Below are 27,670 nucleotides of genomic sequence, written 5' to 3'. Positions count from 1 at the left end.
AGTACCACGTATATTAGGTTTGTTATATCACTATATTTCATTTTTCCATCGAACTTAAAATGTTTAAAATAATATTTATTCAATATTTGATATTTGTAATATATGTATCAACAATTTTCAAAAATATTCTGTTACAACTCATCACTGATCTAGAAATTATCAATTAAATAAATATAGATAGCAAAGTGGAATGTTTATATTCATATGTCCAAATAGTTGATTATAAATTCCAAAAACATTTGTATTATTTAATTTTGAGGTGATGCGCGAATTTCTTTATATATGTAACGTCATGTCGGTGATGATATACTAGACCGCGCACGCCATATACATTTTTGACCATGACCCTATATATTTTGTACTTAAAAACCACTCTCCCCAAACTGATGAAGATTGTATGGTTAATGTCCAATTATTTATATTTAAATAATTCACGTTATTCGTAATTGCATGTACTAAGCAAAAATAATATAACCGAACAACCAGCGGGAATCCTTCTATCATTGATAAACTCAGGATGATTGTCATATTGCGATTTGCCTGTACAAAATATGTAACATAATCGTAAAAACTGTAATAGATAATATATGTATATATAAATCGCATCAAGATACTCAAAAACCTCTCTTTAACTCTACCAAGCCCTCGATACGAGAACATTGCTTCAATTAGTTCATTTTTCCACGATATTAACTTAACAGCAATTCACTATAAATAATATATTATTACCTGTACTAAAATGAAATGTATTATGTATATTTATTTAATTTTTTCAAATGTTGTTTGAATAATGTAGGCTAAAAACCTATGTTGTTGAAACCTCATATAATATATATATATGTATATATTGAATTAATATTAGAAAACATATTTTGGATTTACTTCCAACTTGTAACTTGAACATTTAACTTCTTGCAGTACTCCAGAAATTGATAGATTTATCGAGAGTATACGATAATCATCTCGATAACGATTACTGTATTCTTATATTAGCTTAATGTTAATTTAAAAAATTGACGACAGTGACATATAAACAAATAATATAAATTAATCTATACACAATACACTACGAGCACAAACTATATATAATGTGCTTAATACCTAAAGCTTGGGACTTGGGGGTGTCGAGCGTGTAATGTGTATACGACATAAAAAATTCTGTACCGACAGTTTACTGTAATACACCATAATGATATATTATACCTACTTTGTCGCAGATTAATACCACGGTCCGATTTCAATCACTCTAAACATAATAAATAAATACACCCGATTCGCCTAGCAAAGGTTTCAATTTTTAAAATTGACGACAGCATGTCTTAGTGCTTTTCCGCGGTGTGGAATTCGACCGTTCCCCTAAACCTTGGACTAGTCACTAGTATATAGGTAATGATAATATGATATACTAAAACTATCGTATTTAAATTACTATATTTGTTATTCATACAAAAAAAAAAATGCGACAATCGATTACGAAAACTTTCTCGTTGGTATCCAGATGATATATTATAAATTAAAATCATAAATACAAAACATATATTACATATGTTGTACTTATTTAATTCATATTATGGGCGTGCATTGTACAAACTAAATATCACAATATATATATATATATATATAGCATATATGTACGATGTATATTGTATATATACCACTGCTACTTTACAGCAATGTACTATGTATATACGTAATATAATATGTATCTTAAACTCATCTAAACGACTAAACGGACTTATAACGGATTGCGATCGATAGGCGTCGCCGCGTCGGAATAAAATAAACCATCAATTATGCGTTTAACGTATTACCTAAACACATACATTAGCCAATAAATAATATTTATATATTAATGCAATATATTATGTCTACCTGTGTGTATATGCTATGGTTCTAAAGATATATAAATAAATAATATCCAATACAAACTGGTTCCTATATATGTACTAATTTATTATTATAATTATACTATATATATCTATATATCTATAAAAAGTCTAAAATATACTGGCGTTTATATAATATTAGTGACTTGTGAGGTCAAATCAAAATTTTTTTTGTACGTGATTCGTCTGTCCTGATGCAATAGGTTATATACTTAATTCTAACTAGCATCAAAAATGTCAGCAGGTCAGTGAATATTTTTGGAAAATATCTGCTGTGGTTCGACTGCGTTCAACGTTTGGACTTAAAATTTACCTGCTCAGCAGTTACAATAAATATTTCTAGTTTGAAAATTAATCAATTTTAGAGGAACAGTTCAAATAAGCGTACAATAATATACGTTTTGGTATGTTGAATATTACATTTTCTTCAATATTTTAATTAGATAAATATTATCCATAAATAAAATACTCGATACAGATTTTGTATTAAAATTGATGGAACTCAGAAAAATATTGATTTATTTTCAAACTATATATAGCTTTGAGTGCTTTGACCATCGATTTTCACCAATAAAAGTTGATGAATTAGTGTATAGTGATAGTTATAATACAAGCATATTCAAAAACCCCATGCCAAGTGTGTATTCAAGCAGTGAAAGGAATATAAGACTAAAAATTATAAGTTTTTTCCAAAATGTTTTTTTTTTTTTTTGATACTATTATTTAGCTATCAAAACAAACCACATTTCAATTTAAGGTCATATGACCGAGGCCTAATATATTTAGTGTTACTTTTATATATTACATGGCTATATAAGATCGGACACACCGTATAGTAAGAAAAATAAGCTAGTTTAATACAATAATAAATATAATATCATGTGTAGTAAAGTTTTGCCTTATTCGTATAGACAATATAACGCGTCCGGTTGACAATGAATCGCTTTTATACAAGCATACCTATAATATGATTTTTTAATTACAAGGTGATAACTATTATACAATTTTATGTTTCTTTTTATTTCAACTTTTTTTTTTATTAAAGAAATAATCCTCAGCAACTTGGTCATTGGGATAAGATACATTTTTTTTTTTTTTTTTTTGAAAGGTGTTACATAATAATAATAGAAAAGGTTTAATAATAATAAATGTCTAAATTATATGAGTATAATTATAATAACGTTGTGTTTTTTCAAATGGTTAAATAAGTTTGTCCAGTTCTGTCTCCTGGAGGAACATGAATATATGTCAGGTAATGATTGCAGAACAGGTCCCAATATGTCGTATAAATCGGTGGATAAATTATTGCGATTTCTTGCATCGAGGTATGCAAGACATTCCGTGAGAATGTGTTTTATAGTAAGTTGGACCCCGCATGTCGGGGCTCATATATTTCAACTTTATATATACACATAATATATATGCAATTTTTAAATATAATATAATACATATCATCACAAGTGCTCGAATTAGAAAATAATAAAATATAAAGGCGCAAAAAAAAAATTGCGTTTCTGGTAATTAAAATTTCTTATTGATTAGAATTTAGTTATAGAAAGTGTCAGAGTTCTCCGTTCCCACTTCCAATTTTAGCACTGCGGCCAGCTCCATTTTATTTATGCTGTATGTGCATCATAATTTAATATTATTAAATTTTTTATTGTTTGTAAACTGCAGTGAATGCATTACGTACATATTGATTTGAATGAATTTATAATAACCTGTAGATAATAAAATACTATACAATCAATCAAATCGCAATATTTTCCGTGTTGAGTAGTTGAGTTGAACTAATTCGAATATCTTCAATAACATGCATAAGTGCAGGCATTATTTGACATTAACTTGTGGGATGCAGAAATCTTCACACATCACGGCTGCTATCGAGAGGATATTTTTGAACAAGCCTTTTATAATACCATAACAATATGACATAATATTTTCGAGACTTTGAAACATAGGTATTGCAGATATCTGCAGTTTACGGATGAGATACGATTTCGCGTGGGCGGTCTATGGAACGAACGTTTTCTGATCGCAATCAAGGCGACCCTGCAGGCTCAAAATATAATAACACAATATGTCACTACACACACGCACCCTAATACACAATGAGTAAGCCTATATATATATATTTATATAATTAGATTCGTTTGCGGTGCTCGGTTGAGTGGTAAAAGTTTGATGGTAACGCGTATTAATTAACTTCACGGATGAAAAAAAAGATTTACGTGTATATATATATATATATATATGATTACGCGTCAGCACTGTAAATGTAAAATACCATTCAAGGATATCGTTTAGATATATTTGTAAGTATAGATACTCGAATTCAGGTCGTTTATATTATTATATATAATATATATATATATATATAAACTGTGACGCGGAGATCGAAAATACAAAATATATACCAAGTACGAATTATAGGGAAAATATAAGTGCCTGCCTATAGATACCACTATTGGTGTTGAAAATCGTTACCTGAGTATATAATATTATATTATATAGTAATTAACCCATGTAAGATTAGTCGCAGATAGTCGAGACGATAGTCAGACGACGCGCCTTGACACTCAATTATCTATAGCTAGGTAGTCACTGCCATCGTATGTAAAAAATTTACGGACGCAGAGTCCGACGAGTGTTTTATTATTATTATTATTATTACGATTCAAAGAGAAGGTCTCTATCTGCTCTTTGATATAATATATATATACGACGATTGGGGACACGAACCAATTATGAACATGATATTTTTATATTGACGTTTAGAGTGTGTCCCCGTTACAGCGATTTCGATGTTTTTACTCCTAAAATATATAGGTACATCTAGGTAAGTGGTAACGCTTGGTATCTATATTATTATCTAAACCATGGTAATCGGGATAAGAGTGGCGTTGCTCGTTATTCAATGTAATAACAATGTTGATTGTATTATGTAAGTTCGTAACAACCTAGAATAACCTTACTAGGATATATTTGTTGGTCCACTGGCTTCCAAAGATTATAATATACACCAATTATATTCTAAATATATGAACGAGTACAGTTCTGTACATATAAGTTGCTCGTCCCTGATGATCAGTGTGTCTGCGACGTGTAAAATGTTTCATAAGCTGGATGATTTTTTTTAATATACAACAATTTTTCCAAAATAATATAATGTTGAAGACTATAAAACTGTAATATGAATATGTAAATATGATGTAAATTTTAACAAAAACGTAAAAAGAGCAATACCCGTTAAAGTGGAAATAAATTGAAACTATAATAATAAAAGTCAAATTTATGTGGTATAGGGACTACAGTGTTGAATACTTAAATACATAAATTCAGCTTGACAGCGGGAAAGGGTATTTAGCTGATATTTTTTTTAGTATTTTAATTATTCGTCAAATAATATAATGTCAATCTGATTTTAAAATCAGAAAACATATTACTGTTTTGAAAATGGTCCAATATCTAAATACTACAATAATTGTGATATCCTTATATGGTTTTCTAACACTCTTTAGTTGGAGTGCGCAAATATTTTTTTTTTTCATTGAGTGGTTGACTAATTAATTTTTACGATTAGGCGATTTTGTGATTAATCGATTATCAACAATCTCAGAAAATAACTGATTAATCGATTAAACCCTAAAAAAAGATTTATTTATGTAATCGTGCACATCTACTCTTTAATTAAAACTTACATTTTATATCGATAATTCTATTGTTGTTATACTATGAAATAGATAAGTCTTGTAAATACGTTTAATTTGTGGATAGATTTTTAATTTTATAAAAACATCTTTAACATTTATCTTACCGAGTTTATATTTTTGCCTCTTACATCTTTATAATTTCCATGATTTTGTCTACGCACTATTTTTGATTATATGATACCTACAATAGGATTATCTTTATAATATTTATAATCCTTTGTGTATAGAAGGAAATCAATTTTGTGTTAAAGGTCACGTCAATCGAACGGTTTTTTACTGACTTATAACACAAATAATATAATAATAATGTTATTTAATATACTGTGCAATGGAATAATTACGCGTGTACATTATGAGGTCATGACCGCTGCACGATAATAATTGATTTTCGACGTTTGTCGTCGTATTGTCGAGATCATACAAATACCTACTTTGTACCAAGTTAACAATAATAACCTCGAAACGTTCAGTTTTATTTGCTACATCTTAATAAGTACAAGTCTACAACCTGTAGGTAGTAGGTATAGTAAAAAGTAATATATAGTGTTATACTATCATTACCAAAGCGTCCAAAGCTATAATATTTTCAGTATTCATGCCAAAATTTTATTATTATTACAGTAATAATGAGAATGTCATGAGTGATCAATTTAACGTAAGACACTCATCATTTCAGAAAAAATAGAGTTTTTGAAAATATTTTTGTTACACAATTTTTGGGGAAAAAATGGATCATCCGGTGTAATATATTCTATTGTCATCACTTGTCACTTTTGACGGAGATCCGGCCTCTATGATACCTATAACATGGTTTTCGGTTATTATAAGTGGTTAGAACAATGTTATGTAACTTTTTTTTCTATTAATAACACTTTAGCAGTTTAGCCCATTAGGTTTTTGATGTTATTAAACCTTTTTTCTTTGTTGTGCTATATATGATTTTATGTAGAACTGTAGAAGCCGATCATAATGATGGATTATGAATTATCGAATCAACAGATAGTTAATTAGTGACGACCATAACAATATGAATATTATGTATTTGTATTAATTAATAATAATTATTATTATATACTATTACTAAACGTTGTTATTGTTTTACGTTGCAGGCTTGGTAACGGCCACGTTGGGAGACGATTCGGCATGTGCTGCTGCCGGTGACGAGACGTTCAGCGGCCGCAGCGTGGCCGAAGTACGAGCTGGACACCTGTTGATCCGGTGGGATGGGCCGGCCGGTTACTGTTGGAAGCTATTCCTCCGGTACTTGAACCTCACAGCCACCGAACACGCCACCTACGGGTTCAGTCTCATCCGGCCCGGAAGCAATTCGCCCATCGTCACCGTAGTGGTGAGTACATTTGTCTTTTCTAAGCTATTTATCTATATAATATTTATAATATTATACTTTATACTAAATGTACAAAAGACGCGCGAGACGAAAATTGAAAACCATAGGTTTTTACAATAACAAACTACCTATATAGTCTAAAGCTGATTTTGACCGCGACAAATAAAATATATATATATAAATTACACATATTTTTAACACAGCCATTTGGGTGATCTCGACCAAATACAAAAATGTACAAGTCTAAAATCATAATATATAGGTACAATATTATGAAAGCTATTTTATTTTATATAATCAATGGTACACCTATTATACAAACAAAAGAAAAGTCGTTTTTCGCAAGCCGAGCAATCTCTGCGTGCAAATCATCCCTCTTTAAATTGCGAAATGGTACACATCCCTTTTCCTATCTATAGGGTAAATTTTAAAATCACTAGTGCTATCTAGTTAGCTTAGTAGCTGTGGATAATGAATGGATTCCTCCGGCAAAATATGAGCAGACATAAAATTCGACGCTTTATCGATATAGGTGTATCAAGTTCACGGACAAATCTGAAATCGACATCGATGCACCTCGGTTTGAGATCCAAATCTATGGCCAAAATATGGATTAACCCGAAATATGACTAAAGAACACTAAGTATATTTTTAAACGTGGTTTACATACTATTCTTTAAACTTTTCTGATATCTCTAAAATTAATCTCTGAAATGTTCGTCGAAATCAGACTTGTAGTTTTTGAGTTTATAAGTTATATACATACAAATATACTTACAATCCATGCCTTTTGGTATTATATACATTTGAGTAACAAACAATTAATAACATTGCATTATTCGTTACTAATTAAATGTCATGGCAACGCATTCCATTTCTGTAATCAATGGCAATCTTTTGTAAAAACATAAAAAGAATTAGACTTTCATGGGCCAATTCGAAATTCATGCTTTACGACTTTACGTTACACGTGTTAAACATGTCTTAAACATAAAATGGTTTAGATTTTAGAGCACCGTGCGTATATATATAATGTCTCAGTTGTGTACGTCTGTCCGTTAGTTACCACTTACCAGTTACCAGTACGAGCAGTACGCCAGCACATTATTGTTACGGTTCGTAACTTACGAATTTTGTTATTTAGTTCGTACGATCCGTACACCATAGTCTGCAGTGGTGCACAGAGGTATTTTGCTCTTACATGCGATTAAAAAAAAGTTAGCCACCCACCCACCCAATTTTGCGTTTATACAAAATATTTACACTTATTATTCACTGAAGTTCAATGCAAATTAATTATTATAGACTATAATTTATGTTATAAATGTATAAGCTTCCTTGTGAAACCTGCAGTAATATACACCCACCCCTCTCGAAAACACATGCAATTGCATTACTATTACTAACCTGCCTGGGCGCCACTGACCTTTAGTTATTGTACAAAAATATATACATACCTAGTTACAAATTTACGATTTTTCGTGTTAATATTTTTACATCGATTTTATGCTAAATGTCTTGGTAAGTTTCAAAATATAAAGCGGGTTACCGAGTTCTTTTTAATTTATACCTACGCGTAATTATAGTTTATTGTGTTGTATTATAAAATACGTTTAGATATTAGATGCCGGAAATTTAACACGCACGCAAATCACAGGGTCAGGTGTCCTAAATTGTTTAAATAATATTAAAATATAGATTATAGGTTTATGCATATTATTATCCTTCATAATAATATATTCGGTAATCGGCAACTGTTATTTTCGATTGCATTATAATATTATTATTATACCGGTGATTTTACAATTTTAAATTCTCAAAATGATTAAATAAGACCGTAAGTAGAATTTTGGGTATCTACGAATCCGAAAAGTATTACCTATTACCTAGTCACCATAAAAAATCATAATAATATATTATATTATAATATCATTGATTACAATTATTAATCATTACAAATATTAAATACTATATAATCAATGATAATACACATGAATACTGGACCCAAGTAGGTAGTTTTTTTTTTTTCCTTTTGTATCAAGAGCCAGAGAAGGAACCGCGTTAGCATTACTTCTCCTCTGACTCCCATCGTTTATTGATAACAATAACAACGACAATTATTAGTGGTGGGACAATCCCCCACTCGCTAATATTACAACAATCTTTTTATATCAACAATATTTACAACAACAATTTTAACAACAACAATTTTTATAACAACATTTTTGCAACAAACCAAGTAGGTAGTTACTGTACTCAAATCTAATCAAAATTTCACAATTCTTCATAAGCATCAGTGGTTCAGTGGTAGAATGCTCGCCTGCCACGCGGGCGGCCCGGGTTCGATTCCCGGCTGATGCAGAAATTTTTTATTTTTTTCTGCAAACTAATTTTTTAAACGTTTTGCATTCACGTTCATAGATGATAAATGATAATTGATACACAAATATCTATTGACTACTATAATTATTATTGATTACATTTCTTGCAGTCCCTGTAGGTATTTTTTCAAAATGGAATACTACCAGTTTGACGATAATGGGTTGTTATTATTACTTAATACAGTACAAACGATGAATGAATCACTGCTGCGACTAGTAGCTAGTAGTAAATTTGTATGGAGTACTCATAGTGTTGGAGGTGGCTGTCAGAGTCAACATGACAATATAACATATATTTAAAAATTGTAATTAGATACTGCAATATTATTGTATTTTAAAAATATGATGATTGTTTTGCTCAAGGGTTAATAATGGATACATAGGAAACTAGATGGTATGAAGGTATGGATTTAATTTATAAAAAGGGCTGCAATTATTCATTATGGGACAACAGTCCCAACAGATGGTACGTAGATATTATAGGTACAACAATAATTAATATTTTATAATATAATTATATGACGGTTTATCACTCAATTAAGCTATAAGCTATATTTAATTTATATATTTTATACAAAAGGCCGGATTTAGCTATGTGAAGGTCTCTGGAGTTTGGACTCCGATTACTCTCGATAAAGGCCCACTTATAATATACATATTTTTTTTCTAAAAATAGATGTTCAAGAAATATGCAAATGTTTTTCATCGAAACGCGTTTCTGTCTTTTTTTGTGAGGTTTTAAATTACTAAATCAAACTGTATTTATTATTGTATAATGTTATTATTTATATTTATTATAAGATATAATTTCTATTCATTTTTAAGCATTAAATATTAATTATTTTAGTTCTTGATACTAATGTACTATAAATTTATAAACAACAGAATAATGTCACAAAAATAAATAGTGTTAATATCTATTGATTTAATATTATATTATATATACGTTTAGTCAGTGCTTGATTTGGGGGGGGACGCGGGGGGACGGAGTCCCCCTTCTTTTTAAATTTTTTTTTAGCGTACCCCTTTTCTAATTATTTGAAACGGAACGCTGGGAACGCAACATTTACTATAGAGAATTTGTAAATCATCAGTTTTTCTGATGCAAAATATACCTAAAGGCTATTGCCATAATATTTGTACATTTCAATAGGTACATTAGTGATACGAAGGTATAAAGGTATACTATACTCCGTACCACGACTACCACGAGAGAACGCATATGCTCGTACGCGAAAAAAACGAATTTTCGCCAGCCGTCGTATGCGTCTCTCGTGGTACGGAGTATAGCTGTACGCCTGTACTATAAACCTTATTTACGAATAACCAATCATATAAATCATATGAACATTTATGGACCTTATTTAATATGTAGAATTATGTAGAATTATTAATTGATTGTATATAATTTAATGTCTTAAAAAAATAATTAACAAACAAGTGTGTTTTTCTTTTAATATATGTTTGTATAATAAAATTATTTTTTTGGATTATGGGTGGTTAAAGGGGGGTGTGGGGGGCTTTTCCCCCCACGCTAATGTGACGGTTAATTTTTTGTGGAACGCTTGTTCATCAAACATCTGCTGAGTCCCCCTTCTATTTTTTTTCCAAATCAAGCACTGCGTTTAGTATTACCTAAGTCTAAACATTACCTAGGAATATTATTTAAAAATGAAATACAGTTTCGAATTGTGTAGCAAAGTAAACAATATTTTTGTAAAGGTCCGAGGCCCTAGAGCAGGAATCCTATAGCCCATTATTTGGGCTAGGAACTTCATGTCCTTAAAAATGTTAAAGTGTGTATTTATTTATACCCTATAAAATCTATAAATAAATCCTAAAGATTTGCATAATCACTTAAATATTCTCTTAAAGTATACTTTAAAAACAAACAATTTTTTACTACACTTTATACCAAGAAAATATTTTTAATGACGCCAATAAAATATTATAAATTTATAATGAAGTAAAAAATATAATATATAAAATATTGTGTGTTGAAAAACTTAATAAAATATACTAAATCTATGTAAATTGATATTTATATCTTCAGACTTAAGGTATTTTTGAGATTTTTTATAGTTATTATAATTATTACCCAAATTAATAGTTATATTTATGTACACCATTGCGTGATTAAAATTAACAAAATCGTATCGTTCAATCGTTGGTTTAAAATGTATTGCGACAATAAATGTTCCGCTGACGAGGAAAACGCAACCCACACTAATTTCTATTAGGTTTATATACATAACATTGTTATTATATCAATTGAACGAAAAATTAAATTCTAATTTTAAAATGTATGTAAAATGTGCACTTAAAATGAAAATACAACAAAATATAATATACTAACACGTGATAAAGAGTATAAAATATACAAAAAGAAAAACACTGTCGACTCCTTCTGATTATATTATGAAACAGATTTCTATATCATTAAGTTATAATTTATTTGAATGAAAATTTGTAATCATGCAAATTCCATTGTCCTAGCCATGACATTTACCTTATTAAGCTCAATTATTTATTTAGATGACAGCTTATAATTCTCCACTCTCCTTATTGCAGATTTGAGATTTTAATCTATCAACATTAATAATTTGTAAGAATGTTCCTGATATCGGATCCTATGTTAGGTTATCTACTTTATTTTTCTGTAAAACCATTTTTTAAGGACTATTATCTTTAGTATAAACAATTTAATGACTGAGGAATCACTCATTAAAATTTTGATTTAGAAATATCAACATTTTAAAGCAATGCATCAAGACGTATCAACATAATATTTTTCAGTTATGTAGGGTGGTTTTTGTATGAAAAACAGAAGATTGGACGCTCCGTAGTACAAAAAAAATTTAAGAATTTGAAAATATAGTATGAGTATATTTAAAAATTTAAAAAATAAATAATAATTAATAAATTGTATATTAATGGTAAAATGATGTCGAATGCCTTGTAATATAAAGATTTTACGTGATGTAATAAACTGAAAGAAATTGTAAAAAATTTATTCCGGTACCGGGAATCGAACCCGAGCCTCCTGGGTGAAAGCCAGGTATCCTAGCCACTAGACCATACCGGATTGATGTCAACTTGAGCCAAGTCATATTATTTAACTATCGTATTATATTAAATATAGTATAACATAACATATTATTATTATACACAATATAATTTATTTTTTAATAAAATGTCCATAACAATAAAAAGAAGGAATACAAGTGACATAGTTATTTCAATCATTTTTACGAGTTTATAGATTGTTATAATTCCAATTCAAAGTATCCCACTCCTACAGATGTTAATGATGTGGTAGTGATACCATTGATTATAGAATATCTATTCTATAATCAATGGTGATACATAATGGTAATGAACAGTCTAAATAGTTAAATTAATATTTCAAAAATATTAATAAAGCTGGACGGCAGTGCATTGCTACACTATATTTACAATTATCAATTTTGTTTTCTCTGACCCACGCACGACATAATTTTATATATATTTGGTAGGTATATGAGATTTGCATTCAGCAGAACAAACTTTGTGTCGATTGATTTGGTATTTAGTAAATTTAACTATCAACTAACTTAAAGTTGAGAATATTATCTGTGTTCTTTGTTCTTGCGTTGGTTATTAGGTGTTTACAATATTTAAACTGTAAAATAAGATACATTTAGATGCGAATATCTTTAAATCACTTATTGTAACATTTTACAAATAATAGGTTAAGTCTTACTCACAAAATGCATTAAAAAATCGAAATAGGTAGGTAAATGACCACCGTTTATAGTAAGTAGTTATCAATAGTATCCAACAAAATGTCAAAATCTAACGCACCTAGGAACACGAATAATGTTTTTAGAGTTTGATAACATTCCAGTTGCATTAATCAATACTAAATCTAAAATACCTAGCACAAGGTTGGTTCCACAGAACACGAATTTTTGTAAGGTACCTATTAAATGGTTTCACGTGTTTCATAGTGAAAAAACAAATAAAATATACATCAAATATAGTGCGCTGCTGATGAGCTGATGCCTAGCACATCCTTTTTTTTTTATTTTATTAATGATACCCTCGGCAACATGGGCCATTGGATTTAAAGTGAGACATATATATAAGAAGAAAAAAAATTACATGAATTGTATCTATATCTAAATTATACTAAATTTTGGTTAGCAGATTGGCGGCTGTGATGAATTGTATGATGTTGGTAATGGATTGAGGATTGTTGTTTAATATTTCTGAAAGTGATGATTCGGGCAGGTTGAAGCTTGTACGGGTATATGTTCGGCAATCGGTGAGGTTGTGTTTAATGGTTACTTGAACACCGCGGGTTGTGCATATTGGAGGTTCTTTCCTGGACATTACTGCAGTGGCGTCAAACTCAATTTTTATAGGTAGGGCAAAGTACAAAAATTAATACCCACCCCACACAGACACTTAATTAATTCGCATTGGTTTTTGATATTCGAAAATATTTATATTTGATTTCTCCTTATATGAATTATTTTTATACATCACAATCATATTCTACCCCATCCACAACCACCCTAACCACGTACGATCCACCCGCTCACTTTCAAAGGTCGGGCGTTCGCTCCACCTAAACATAGGGTTCGGCGCCACTGGACATTGGAAAACTGTGGGAGATTTCTGTGTGTCCTATTCTCAGTCTGGTTATTATTACTTCGAATTTTCTATGGATTTCGAAGGGAAATGTCCAATTGTCAGTGTTATGTTTTATGTGGTTTCATTTTGTGTAATAAGATGTCCACTTTTGATGCCATCTTTGTTGACATTCCTTTAGCACATCCTTTATTATTATTTCTAAACACATTTTTTTCAATTTATAACTGCGAGACAAACCGATGTATCTATACCATTCTACTATAATTCCCTAAAAGTTTTGAAGGACAATATAAAGCTTTCATAAACTTATAACCTTAAATGTATAGGTAGGCATACGTGTACTCGCGTCGTCGGTTTAAACAGGAAAAAAAAAAGGTATCACGGTCCTCGCGGTTACATTTCAATTAGGATTAAAATTTTAAATGTCACATGATTACTATAAGTATAATAAATAATAATAATAAATAAATTATGAGTTGTACAAAGTTGAATATACTAACATAATATAAGTAATATATAGGTATAGGTAATATATACACTTACTAAGAGTAAAGGTGTAAATCATAATGCCCATAGGCTGTATAGGTATTATTTTGATACATACAATTATAATATGCGTAGACACGACAAAGTTTCAACATAAATATTTTATATTACTTATATTATATTATACGTATAAGTAATACATAATAGCCTAATAATAAAAATATTTTATTATAAATATATACAGGCAGATATAACTTACTATATAAGTATATAGTACCACCATAAATAGTTAATAGTAGTAGGTTAGTGTTGTAGGTACAATGTACATATTATCATAGGTAATAAGTTATAACACCATTTTACTTAATATTTCATGAACCTGTAATACTGCTGTATAGTAGTTACCTTTATGTATTATGTACAAATATCAAATACTACATTATATTATAATATAATAACTGCAATTTATTATACAGTTAAAATATGTAGGTACCCGTATAATATAAATTATGTGATTGTGATCGTAAAAAAATAATGCAGTGTGTAAGGGGCGATACCAGTTTGTGTACGCTTAACCTTTTTTTGCGACTCGTTTGCGAACACATGCACAACACAATATTAATAATTGTGAATTTTCGATACCTGCAATAAATGACGACGCGTTTGTAATTTTAACTAGGGTTACCTTAGGGTTATGCTTTTGTTAGTAACTCTCTTACATTGTACCGATGTTCAAGATTTATTTTTAATTTCAATCAAAATTAGTATCCTATTTTTGTTCAATATACTATTAAACTGATAATTTGAAAATCTTCTTGGATTACAGACTCCGCTTATATCACAATAGTTGTATAACGTACTGTTTTAAATTTTTGTTGGGCATTTTAAAAATATTTTTTAATACATTTTTTTTTTTTAAATTCTCATTAGAGTTTGGGCCTCCACTTTTCTCTAGTAAATTTTATTTTATATATTATTATACTTAAAATGGTTATTTTGTTTTACTTCTGAACTTTATATCCCTCAATCGTTGATTCATAATTTTTTTTTAAATCATAACACCTCACAATTCAATCAGATCTGTAAATTAACGCCTGATAAATTACCACATAGGCAATACAACGGCCCCTCAATATTCGACAAAAATAAATTGCTGTACCATGCCTGTCCTATAAAAATAATATTATAACTACTCTTATTAAGTAGAATGTCGGAAAGCATTTCATACAACTTTAAATATATACCAGTGCACCAATTTGCAACATGACAGCTTTGAAACAGTAGTGGATCAAATGTAATTTGTCGGTTATCATCATCGTCCAATGACTAGTGGCTACCAAAAAACCTATTGGACATTATTATATAACCTACATGGCTAAATGCCTAAATAGAAAATAAGTATTATTTTGAAGGGCGTTGATATTAAAATTAACTGTCACATGAGACCTGAACGTTTCATATTTAGATACTCAATGTTGTTTTTAGATCTCACTAGACTCAATAGTTCTGTTGAAATAAAAACACGACACTTATTATCGTCCATATTGTTGGTTAAATATAAAATATTATATATTCATCGTTGTCGACATTAAACAATTAATTTGAACATTTTTGCATCTTACATAGTTAGCATAGCCAGTTACGTCTCAGATGGCTTTACCTTTTATAGATATAGCATGTTCCATTAGTTCGATCTTTTGATAGTTGTCTACTTGTCTATTCTTATTTTAATGACTTTCTATGCATCACTGAATTTAATGATACAAAATTTAATTTTTAGGTGGACACGGAAACAGACTTCCATCACTGGACGACAACCATTGCGGGGCAACTCCTGAGCCAAACACCATTGGACGACGTTAAGTATCTCGACATACTCGGCATTGTCACTGACCATGCACCGTTTCGACGATACTCATCAACAGATTCATTAATGACATCTGCATCCAAGTACAAAAAAACTAGTTTGGACATGCAAGAAGTCAATAACAACCATATGCCTTCATTTAGTTCACGCATGTACAAGAAGAATGTTTCACACTTGCCAGACTTGATTCGAGAATGCGAACAGTTGCGTAGATCGCCAGTCAACGAGTTCTCAGACCTAATACCAGTTAAACAGAAACGCAAGATATTCGAAGAATACCTTACTTGCTCTTCAAAAAGTGTGGACAATTTGCATGATCTTTCAACTCATATAACAAACATTAAGTCTAGATCAATGAACAATTTGGATTTAAGAGCCGTGCCAGTGAAAGATATTTGCAGATATTTCGAAAGCAGATTCAATACTAATGAAGCCAATACCATAAAATTCAGATCACTGTATTAACTGAAATCTAGTAAACAATAATGAATTATGGCCTTATGGGTAAATCAATGTTTATTAGACATTGTGTGAATACCTTTAGATGAAGAAAAATGTTCCAAAGATTTATGAAACTATTATAATATATTACTTAATGTATACTCTTAGTCATTAATAAATAATTTTGTTTTTAAATAAATAAATAAAAAACAATCATAAATGTTGTAATTTATACAAATGTTGAGCTAAAAATAATAATAAACATAAATATTTGTGTTTTTAACAATATCAAAAAAACAAATTACGATTAAAATTTCATCTTAAAAATGGAAGAAATTGTATACATTGTAAAAATAAAATTGTAGCACTCTAATAACCAAGAATAAAATACTCCTACATGAGACTTATTTTTTTTATTTAATGACTATAATATTCATTTTGTTCTGCATATAAACTGATCACTATCAATTAAAATATACCTACTTCACCAATAATGTAATAGAGAAACGTAATATTAATTTGTCAAAACTAAAACTTCAGTACTGAAACTATAATTAAATGATAAATATGTAGTTTTAATAACGAGCGGCAGAAACGCATAAATGTATACCTTCTACAGGTACTTACAAGAAAATAATAATAATAATAATAATAATAACAATAATAAAAAAATTTATTTTGCACAATTTTTAAATCCATTTGTAAGCACTGATGGTAGTACAGGTGCTTATCGACTAAAGGATAAGGTATCTGTTGGTTAATGATGAACTTAATTGACTATACCCTGCTAGTCTAAAAAGTAAAAAAAGAAAATTAGATACATCAATTTAAAAAAATTTTGTAATAAACATGTTTAATAATTTACCCGTAACTAATAATGTGTCTTTCGACGCTGAATTTAGTGAATCCTCATACTTGCAATGCGCTAGATCAGACAATTCCTCAAAGTGCTTCTGTCGTTTTCGCACATTCCAATGTAGACATTCAGCCAATGAATCAAACCAGTCAGTTATTTGGTCTTCAGCACATATTGATGGTAAAGAAAATATAGATGTAGTAACTTGTAAACTGTAAATAAAATGTTTGTTAAACTATATAATTACATATATACAGCAAGTACTTATAGCACATTAATGGTAAGCAATTATTTATGCAAACTGATACACATGGTTATCATTTTCATACATATTGACAAAACTGTAATAGGGTGAACGATTAAAACATGCAAAATAAATGAATACATTGTGTTTATTAACCTGACAATTATATTTAACATAATTACAGGTACTTAAATTAGTAATTACTGAAGTCTGGTTACATAGCCTGATCTTTTCCATGATAAAATAACTTACAAAGCGAAAATCAAATTTTATCATGCATATAATATTATCCATCACCAAATTTTATTTTACATTTTTTATTGACCGACCTATCATCCGCACACAACTCTTGTTGATTTCGACCGTCGAATGAAACCCAAGCTGTTGACCTCGCATCCGGACTCAACATAATCTGCAAAAAGTATCCAAACCTGCTATATCAGTAACAATACTGAATTAAAATACCTAATACTTAAAGTTTTAACATAGAATTTAAAAAAAAAACTATTTTTAAGTTAGGTAATAACATTTAGTTTTATCATCATTCACAGAAGCCAATTGACTTATATTTCAATAGACATACTACTAAATTTTTTAAACCAAAATAGCATTTATTTTTAAATTTTAAACACTAAAATGCTAACTAGTAATTAGCTATTCACATTTTTTAACAAATATTTTATTTGCTGTTTAGATAACCATGTGCACCTCAAAAGCATTTAAACAAAAACAAGCCTCAACAAATAACAACTATGTAAAATTCATTCCAAATTTATAAATAGTAAGACTCCATTTCCTTTCCTATTACAATATTACCTATCACCGTGAGTAATTTCTTGCCGATTACGACCATCAAATGAAACCCAGGCCGTATTGCGACTATCTGGTGATACTGTAATCTATACAAAGAAACAAAACAATATCCTAACTCTATAGACCTAGTAACCATTATACTACTTCATAACTTATTAAGTATTTACAAAAACTTAAATTAATTAAAATATGTAAAGAATTCCACACCATGAGCGTGAATAAATTTAATTTATTAATTTATGTTTAATAAGTAATCATTAATACTGAAAGAATTAACCTAGTACACCATAGTGTTACCAAACATGTGAAACGCCGTGCAGCGCGCGTGATCGAACAGCCAAACAAACACTTTCAGTGTGCCTAGTTATGATCATATTTAATTTCTTCAAAACTACAAAAAATATTAAAAATCAGGAAAATTAATGAACATCAAATTTTGAAACGTCAATATTTTCAGAAAAATTAACTCTACAAAATACTATCTTTAATTTTTTTGGAAATAATTAAATTAAAAATATTTTTTTTAAATTTTTCACCAAAACACTAAAATAAATTTAAAAATGAAATAATTGTAGTTTTTATCCCTGTGAATCTTATAACAAGACCAGAATTTTTATTTCCCCATCATTTCATGAGATATCGCTATGGGTAAATCCTCACGGGACACTCTGTATATATATATATATATATATTACTGTATAAAATTAAGCAGTCTGTGGATTCTATTTCTAACAGATATCAATGATTGAAGAAATATTTGAAAATCTCCCTAACGTATTGATAGTTCATATAGTTAAATTTATACTGAAACTAAAAATGATGAATATCAAATAATTTGATAGTCCTGTTATGTTCCTACAGTACGACTGTTTAAACAGTTATTAAAAAAATATAAATTATATGACTATTTAATATTAGATAGTTTAAATAATTAATTTAATACTATGTCTAATTCATTGTATTTTGATAAATTCAATATTTCTAACTGTTCTAAGTCCTTACTACCTATTTAATTGATATTAAATGTCCTTGTTTAACAATAACAATTCAGAAATAAGAATATTCTATAAAAATATTTGATAGTTACATTATTTTAACAGTGCATATTACTAACTATATTAACTAATTGTAAAATTTAAGTTAAATATTAAGAGACAAATATTTTATGTTTATGAACAAAACGAAAAGCTAAGTAGTACTTGGTTATGTTGAACTAAAAATTTCTAATTAATTTTATCACTAAATGTGGAATTCTTTTAAAATAATAATTTACTTTTAATTCAACACCAGCTGGTACAACTATTGGCCTGAAAGACAAAGAATGAGGGCATATGGGTGTCACCATGATGGCTGGAACACTTGGGTGAATCATTGATGCACCCGCTGCAACTGCATATGCTGTGCTTCCAGTTGGTGTAGAGACAATCAAACCTAATAACAAAATTAAAATTGTATTAAATAATTAATTAAGTAATTTAAATATCTTAACAGCTCTGGGATACAGAAAAAGTAATTGCAATGCCAAAAAGTAAAAAAAAATCACGAGATATTTAACACAATAAAATATACATTGAATTTATAAAATTAAAATCTTGATTTCTTTAGTTTCAAGTAATTAAACTTCTATTACACAAGAAAAATAAATTTTAAAGAGTACTGTCAGTGGGAATTATCCAAAATTAGTTTACCATTAGTATTAGTAAAAATTACCTATTTCAAATAGCATGGTTTATGTGAAAAAAATGCCTAGACAAATTTTAATTAATATACATTTTAAGATTTTATTACATAAAACATTGTTATTTTATTTTTCTTATAATGTACTACAATAGTAATTCACAATTGTTATACCTATACTTTATTTAACTTGAAACCACATGCAAGTCTAGGTTGTTGGAAACATATATTCCTGACAAATATACCCTAGGTATGGATGCGGTTTAAGAAACATACTCAACCACATTTATTTTTGTCAGATGGCAGTTAATCAACACCCATTTGCATCCAGTTGAATTGGAAAACAAAAATAAAGGTGGACTCTAAATGAAGTTGAATAATTAAGCAAATTAATTTAATAGTAACCCTATTCCTTGATGAATATAATAAAGGGGTACGCTATAATTTAAAGAAAAATGAAGAGTAGCTCAGTCCCTCTGCGTCCTCCCCCAATTCAACCCCAGTTTGCATCCCCTACTGAGTAAACCATTTGTATGTACTTGTACACGAGTTGGCTACCAAGTACGTTTCATTATTAAAACCAAAGTATATATCTCAACATTTTAGTTTTTCATTTTTTACCCACACATCATTTGATAAGTAGTTGTGATGGTATAACAATGTAAATGTTGATAAACTTTAATAACTAAATAATATAACTTATGAATTTGACACTATTTAATAATGAAATATAAGGAATTAAGGAAACACTGATCGAGTATTTTATTTAATAAAAAATATATTTATTACCATCTCCTTGAACAGATGTTATGTATTTTCCGTCTAAAAACAAGTCAATGTTTGAAAGGTATGGTGATGGTCCGCGGTCAATAACCACTTCATTAAGTACTAATAAATTTGGCTGAGGCTTTTCTTTGTCTTCATTCTTCCTAACAATTATACACCTAAGTCTACTACGTAACGTTAATGCAGCATGTCCTTCAAGTACATTGGTCACTTGCTGTTGGAAATTGTCAAACTTAAAAGGCGTCAAGAAACCAAGTGAGCCCAAGTGGAACGCCATAACTGGTGGTACTGATTGCTAAAAGAAAAATAAGAACATTAGCTCGATAAACAATGTTGAAGAGATATTAATTTTTAAATTACCTGAAACAAAAGACTAGCGTAAAGGAGAGTACCGTCTCCACCTAAGCAAATAATAAAATCTATTTTGTCTGTTAGATCATCTTTGCTATCTTGGAAAGAGTTTAATTTTTCTCGTATTTCCATGAAGCCAGAGTTACTAGAGAGCATTGTGTCTTCCATCACAGAATGTTCCACAAATACTATCATGCTTTTTTCCTAGGGTCAAATAGAATATTTTGAATAAATAATGGCAATTTCCTTTATCAGAATAACCGATTATAGATATTCGTACCTGTATCAGCCATCTGACGAGTTCTATGAATGGTGGTAAAACAGACATATCTCTAACTTTTTTTATCACCAACACCGACAGAGGATTTTTGGACCACGTCAAACGTTGACTGGCCGGATCTTGAGTTTTCCTGGACAAATAGCAAATAAGTTTAAATACACAACAACAATGACAAAAAACCATACAATCGCAGTTATATGATCTGTGGAATAACCAACTTACGTGATCAACGCTGAGGTTTCCATGATACGGCCACATGGTCCAAACTGTTGGACCGGGCTGGGGGCGTTCAGCGACCGCGTTCTCCTGAAAGAAAAAATAGTGTCGGTCAGTAAACGAAGCGCTGAGAAAACATAGACGGACAGAACGAACGGAAGGACGGACGGACGAATCGTCGGGCCACATATGAAAGATATTTTACACAGTTCTGAGGGTGGGTACGCTTACGGGTCAATGTCGTCCACGACGACCGATCTCTTCACTTCGTTCATGACTATAGCGGTGCGTTAAAGATTCCGTTTGACGTACATGTCGGACACACACACCGCCGGAGAAACGATGGGGTTTTAAAACGACGACGACGGGCCGGGTGGTCTATGGGTTTTCGGTATTAACCACTCGGGGAAACTAAACTGGCGAACGAGACCCACGTAACCGCAACAGTGAACAATTAGGAATTGTCAAAAGGAAATCGGGAAAATTCTTGAAATTCATCAGTGAAAATAAAAACGAAATAGTGATAACTGATAAGCACAAGCTTTTGTTGTTGTTGTAGCCGAACCGATGATCACATTGTAACGATGTACTATCGTTATCAACGTGGCCGTGTGGGTGCGCTTGTGCCGCGGTCGTAATGTAAGTTGTCTACAACTAAAATCGTCAACGTCGTATCGCGTACTCAATAGTCAATACTCATGTGGGACTTAAGTTTTTGTTAGTCGCTAGAGCACGCTGCACTGATCGTCGGCAGACGCAGACCGCACCAGGCTGGACGACAGTTAGTACGACACTACGACAGAATGACAGACGGGAAGGAGCGGTGACACACGGCGATGTTCGCGTACGGGCCACGCGATAATAATATTATATTTTATTAAAATAATTTTTTTCTTTTCTATTATAGAAATAACCCTCGGCACCGTGGCCATTAAGATAAGATACATTTTTTTTCTTTTTAATATGTTACATAATAATAGAAAAGTTTAATAACAACAAATGTCTAAAATTAAAATAATTATAGGTAACTATAATACCGAATGGCTGACAAAATTATTATTTTTTAATTGTAAATTTAGCTTTGGCTGTGAGGGCCGTTAGGACCGCATATTATTGCTAGCAAAATTATATACACAATAATAATAATTATAATATTATCGTGAGTGTATGATTAATAGAATTAGTGGGAGGGAGAGGTTTGAACTGTTTGGAGTGCCCTGCTGGTACTGAACTAAATATTATATTTTACCACTTCTGAAATTATTTTTTCAATGAAGTATCTATTGTATTATTTTTGCATGTGCAGTAAGAATATTTTATGATAAATCAATAGCTGCAAGGTGGATTTTGTGGGATCCTTAAGTGTTAAGGGATCACCAAGGATTCTTAATCTCATTTTTACGTCTACGGGATACATAATAATATGTGTAATATAATATTTAATTGAAGAAATCAATTTAGCAACAAACGCAATAGTACCTATAATACAATCTTATGTACCTAAGTACTACTAAGTACCCACTAATAGAGTAACAGCTACCCATGAACGTAGGTATTATCGTATTATATGTATACATTTATACATTATACTTACTACCCTCTATAACTGCTATAACTGTAGTGTATTATACTATTATTGACTATTGCACTAGTTTTTATTTAATATCATAGGCGTGCGCACAGGGGGGGGGGGGGCGGCCTCTGGCTTTTTCTTTAATAAATGCATAGAAATGTATATTATACTAGACAGCGAACATTTTTAGATTTTACAAAAAAAAAAAGTAAAGCTAGTTATAATCTAATATAGTATACATAAAATATAAGTGTGATTAAGTTATTATTTTATTAATTAATCAATTATCATCACACAAGAATCTTTAGTTCGGACCTTTTTAAGGGCCCCCCCTGCGGTCAACGTCTGCGCACGCCTATGTTTAATATATAACCTTCTAAATTAATTTTCCGTCCTCAAATGCAACAATGTCGAGATGATTGTGATGTCCTCGAAATATGTGACCCAGCAAGTTTTAATGCAAATGTCAACACGTACTACAATTAAATTGAATTTAAATATTGAAATGTATTTAAAATTCCGTATAAAACAAATGTGTAGGTACTAGTTACCGATATTTACATAATAATACTATTATAATTTATATCAAAGTCAAGTGCCTACCAATAGGTAGCTATAACAGCATAAATTGTATTTTCTTCTTACATATTAACTACATTATACATAATATGCGTGTACAAGGGTATATAGTTCATTGGCGCATATTAATCTATAAGCAGTAAGCACCTAGGTAATAATAGCTATATATTATTATTATCACATATTATAATATATTATGTAGCTTAGGTAAGTACACCACATTTTATGAATTTATATACCTATATATAATATGTAATAATTAAATGTTAAATTTAAATCTATCAAATCTGAAACAATAAGAAACAGATGCAGGGTTTTGCTAGTTACTTCACTCCTTGTTCAACTTATGTATATTATACATTTGATAATTAACTAGAATAACCTTATTTTAGTTATCACAGTGTATAGGAGATTTTTTTCACATACAAAATTCTTATTATTTTGTGAATTTATTGTAACAAAAATAACTCATTATTGGAATTCATAATATATACTCGTATATATAGGTTTTACTGATTTAGTTAAAAACTTATGCTATCAAATTGTTGGTAGACTTCTACAGAAATCAAACAACTCCCCATTGAAAGGTTCAAAATTAACATAGAATTTTTAAGTTGAAAGAAGTATCCATAGAAAAACTGCGATGAAAATGTATTGTTCTAAACAACATCACTAAAAAGATTTTAGTATTATCGATTTTAAATTCATTAAATTCATGCAAAGAATCTTAGAAAGCTAGAACTGTTGCAAGGTACTTTAATAGTTAATATAAAAACTTTATACAGGGAAACCTCTCTATAACGGAATCACACGGGACTAAACATTTTTCCGTTATAAAGAGTTTTCCGTCATAGAGAGGTAGAAATTGCATATATTATTTGCACTGGGATTATTGACATTTTCCGTTTAATTGAGGGTCCGTTATAGAGTGGTTTTACTGTATTATATTTATTAAACTATAAGTAGTAAGTATTCGTATTGAGTTGAATTATCGATAAACGGTAATGTAGTAATTTCAAAGCCATATAACAGAAATAGTTATATCGAACTTAGCTATAACTTATGAAAAAAGAGCAGTGAGTGAGCATAATTTTATTTGATAAAACTAAAAAAATCAAACAAAATATGTGTGTTAATTCTATATTCATAGTTTAATAATTATAAACTGGTTGTAACTTAGCAGCTACAGTGATACTTAATTAATGTTTTACTATAGTATTTAACTAGTCTAATAAATTTTAAAAAAATTAATGTTTTATGCAGGCACGTAGCCAGGATTTTATTTTTTTTTGGGAGGGGGGGCGAAATAAATTGTTAGTACAATTTTTATACTTAATTGATATATAAAACCTATTGCTATTAAGCCCTAATGATTTTATGTGCCAGTGCACAAAAATTTCGGGGGGGGGGGGGGGGGGGGGTCCAGACCCCATGGACCCCCCCCCCTGGATACGTGACTGGTTTTATGGTTTTATCTATAATATATACATAACCTTATAAAAACACAATCGTACACCATATTATATATATATATTTATTTATTTATCAAATGAACATAATTTTAACATGGGTAGTTTGTAATTAGTACAGTTGACTAGTAACCTAATTATAATACTTATCCTTTTTTATATAAACATAATCAAATAACAATTTTTATCAAAATTATGTTGAAAAAACTTCCATCTTATTAAAATGTATATTTCGTAATACGCTAAACGAATTTAGTATTGCATAAGGTGCTCACCTAAAGTTCCTAATACCTACCTATTTAAATTTTAAAGTTCAGTTGTCTACTACTTGTTTAGTTGTATATTATACATATATATATATATTACAAACGAAATTCTTTATTTTGACTTTTAAGTTTATAAGTAAACAAAAATTAAAGTACTATAAATTACAAACACTGTGTGGCTATCTAATACAGTTGTAATAAATAATAATACTGTCCACATTTATATTTAAAAAAAAATTAAATGGAAAATGTTATTCACATGACAGCAGGACAAACATGGTAAGTCACTATATATAATATTATGTCAGTATAAAGTAATAAAGTATATATATTTATAAACATTATAATTGCGTATAAATTGTTAAATATAAAATCAATGATTTTACCTGTTCTACTAAACATAATAATAGTTTCTGAACAATCGCACTTCTTACATAAATTGTACTGTAAAATGTGGTCGGTAAATGCCAAATGGTAATCACTAATCGATGCATTTTTATCGACGTGAGTACTTTTTTATTATATTAATTCTCTTTTTAGCCACCTGCCAAGTTCAGCGCGTACGGTGTATTATTATATTATAATTATACTTTAAAATTTAAATATTTGATTTGTTCTTTTTTTTTAATTTAACATTCAGATAACGAATGACGATTTTATTATTTTATTTATCTGAGGAAAATGGAAAGTGGAGGAAAATAGTCAAAGTTATTATTATTTTTTTTTTTTTGGAGGAAAATGGACAGTGGAGAAAAACGGTATCTCGTTTTTGGAGGAAAATGGCTTTCGGCCCACTAATCAGGATTCAGGAACAAGACAAAAAAAGTTACCCTTACTTATCATCTGAATTTATTTGTTTCACATTACTTATATTAGTTGTATTTCGATGTCAAGTGATATGTGACTATTGTATGTGTAGGTATATCGTGCAAAGAAAGTAAAGGTGTTGATGATATATTGTATAATACCAATCGGGGGTGAATAAAATATAAAAGACATCGCATTGGGATCCAAGGCTGTGGAGAACAATAAAATGAGAGTTTTTTTGAAGTCAACAGGCCTCTATAACTTAATTTAATAATTTACAATTGTTTTCCTCCTTTTTTGTTTTTGTTTTTTTCCTTTTATATAAATACTAAGAAACTATACTCTCACGCCAAATATCTCTTGAGAAAAAAAATATTGTTAAAATCTTAAATTTTGTATACCTACCATAATTATTTATTATAACTAATGGCCATGTAGCTGCCGGGTTTTATTTGATCAATAAATATATATATAAAAGTATTTTTATTTATTTTATAGAGTTTGAAATAATTTTAATTTTGTAACTACCTATTATAATTATATATTATTTGACACAGATAAAACATTTATACTTATAAATTTAAAAATAAAATGCATAAGTATGGTTATTGATTATATCAGCGTTTTAGTTTTTGCATACAATATTGAATTTATTAAATATATTTGATTCTTGTTTTTTTTTTATAGTATTATTAATTTTAATGTTGGCCTTGATAAATAATATAATTGTATAATTTTGATGGTTATTTAAAAAAAAAAATCAACCACACAAAAATTATTCTGTTGTACTTGAAGTTTTTTGAAGTAGGAAGTTTAAGATCAAGAACGTTTCGTGGTTGTGTTAAATGTATCCATAACGGTTTTGTGTGGAAGATGTATTCTTATTTTAATGACAATTTCATGGTGTGGTTAAATTTAACGGAAATGTGTCGCATAAATTAACATTAAATTTATAACAATGGTGATTTCGTCCTTAAATATAGGTTTGCGTTA

At 29.5% G+C, this 27,670-nt stretch overlaps 2 protein-coding genes and 2 non-coding genes across 12 annotated transcripts in view; 2 read left to right on the top strand and 2 right to left on the bottom strand.

Annotated features, from left to right (window-relative positions):
• Positions 1–17,295, top strand: part of LOC107165460 (uncharacterized) — a 39,355-nt gene extending 22,060 nt beyond the window's left edge. The window contains exons 2-3 of the mRNA XM_089222605.1: positions 6,709–6,947; positions 16,233–17,295. Coding sequence (XP_089078731.1) covers positions 6,709–6,947; positions 16,233–16,784 — 791 coding nt within the window. The 3' untranslated portion in view covers positions 16,785–17,295. The remainder of the gene's footprint in view (positions 1–6,708; positions 6,948–16,232) is intronic.
• On the top strand, positions 9,238–9,308 carry TRNAG-GCC (transfer RNA glycine (anticodon GCC)). Its single transcript has one exon. It is a non-coding gene; the product is annotated as a tRNA-Gly (tRNA).
• Positions 12,342–12,413, bottom strand: TRNAE-UUC (transfer RNA glutamic acid (anticodon UUC)). The gene has a single exon. It is a non-coding gene; the product is annotated as a tRNA-Glu (tRNA).
• Positions 17,296–17,415: 120 nt separating the features above from the next.
• Positions 17,416–27,670, bottom strand: part of LOC107165461 (NAD kinase-like) — a 65,023-nt gene continuing 54,768 nt past the window's right edge. For 5 of the 9 annotated variants that reach the window (XM_089222598.1, XM_089222601.1, XM_089222602.1 and 2 more), the window contains exons 2-9: positions 21,990–22,073; positions 21,768–21,897; positions 21,497–21,691; positions 21,140–21,431; positions 19,947–20,104; positions 18,190–18,272; positions 17,626–17,828; positions 17,416–17,552 (exon numbers count right to left, since the gene is read on the bottom strand). In XM_089222598.1, coding sequence (XP_089078724.1) covers positions 17,548–17,552; positions 17,626–17,828; positions 18,190–18,272; positions 19,947–20,104; positions 21,140–21,431; positions 21,497–21,691; positions 21,768–21,897; positions 21,990–22,073 — 1,150 coding nt within the window. In that variant the 3' untranslated portion in view covers positions 17,416–17,547. Of the gene's footprint in view, positions 17,553–17,625; positions 17,829–18,172; positions 18,273–18,676; positions 18,760–19,946; positions 20,105–21,139; positions 21,432–21,496; positions 21,692–21,767; positions 21,898–21,989; positions 22,074–22,214; positions 22,534–27,670 lie in introns of those variants that run through there. The other 4 variants (XM_089222603.1, XR_016190813.1, XM_089222597.1 and 1 more) reach the window with 4 other exon arrangements.

This window comes from Diuraphis noxia, unplaced genomic scaffold (assembly GCF_037042655.1).
Source record: "Diuraphis noxia isolate RWA-SAM2 unplaced genomic scaffold, SU_Dnox_SAM2 contig0003, whole genome shotgun sequence".
NCBI lineage: Eukaryota > Metazoa > Arthropoda > Insecta > Hemiptera > Aphididae > Diuraphis > Diuraphis noxia.
The sequence above is the reverse complement of the archived record's forward strand: the minus strand, read 5'-3'. Positions and strand labels throughout refer to the sequence as shown.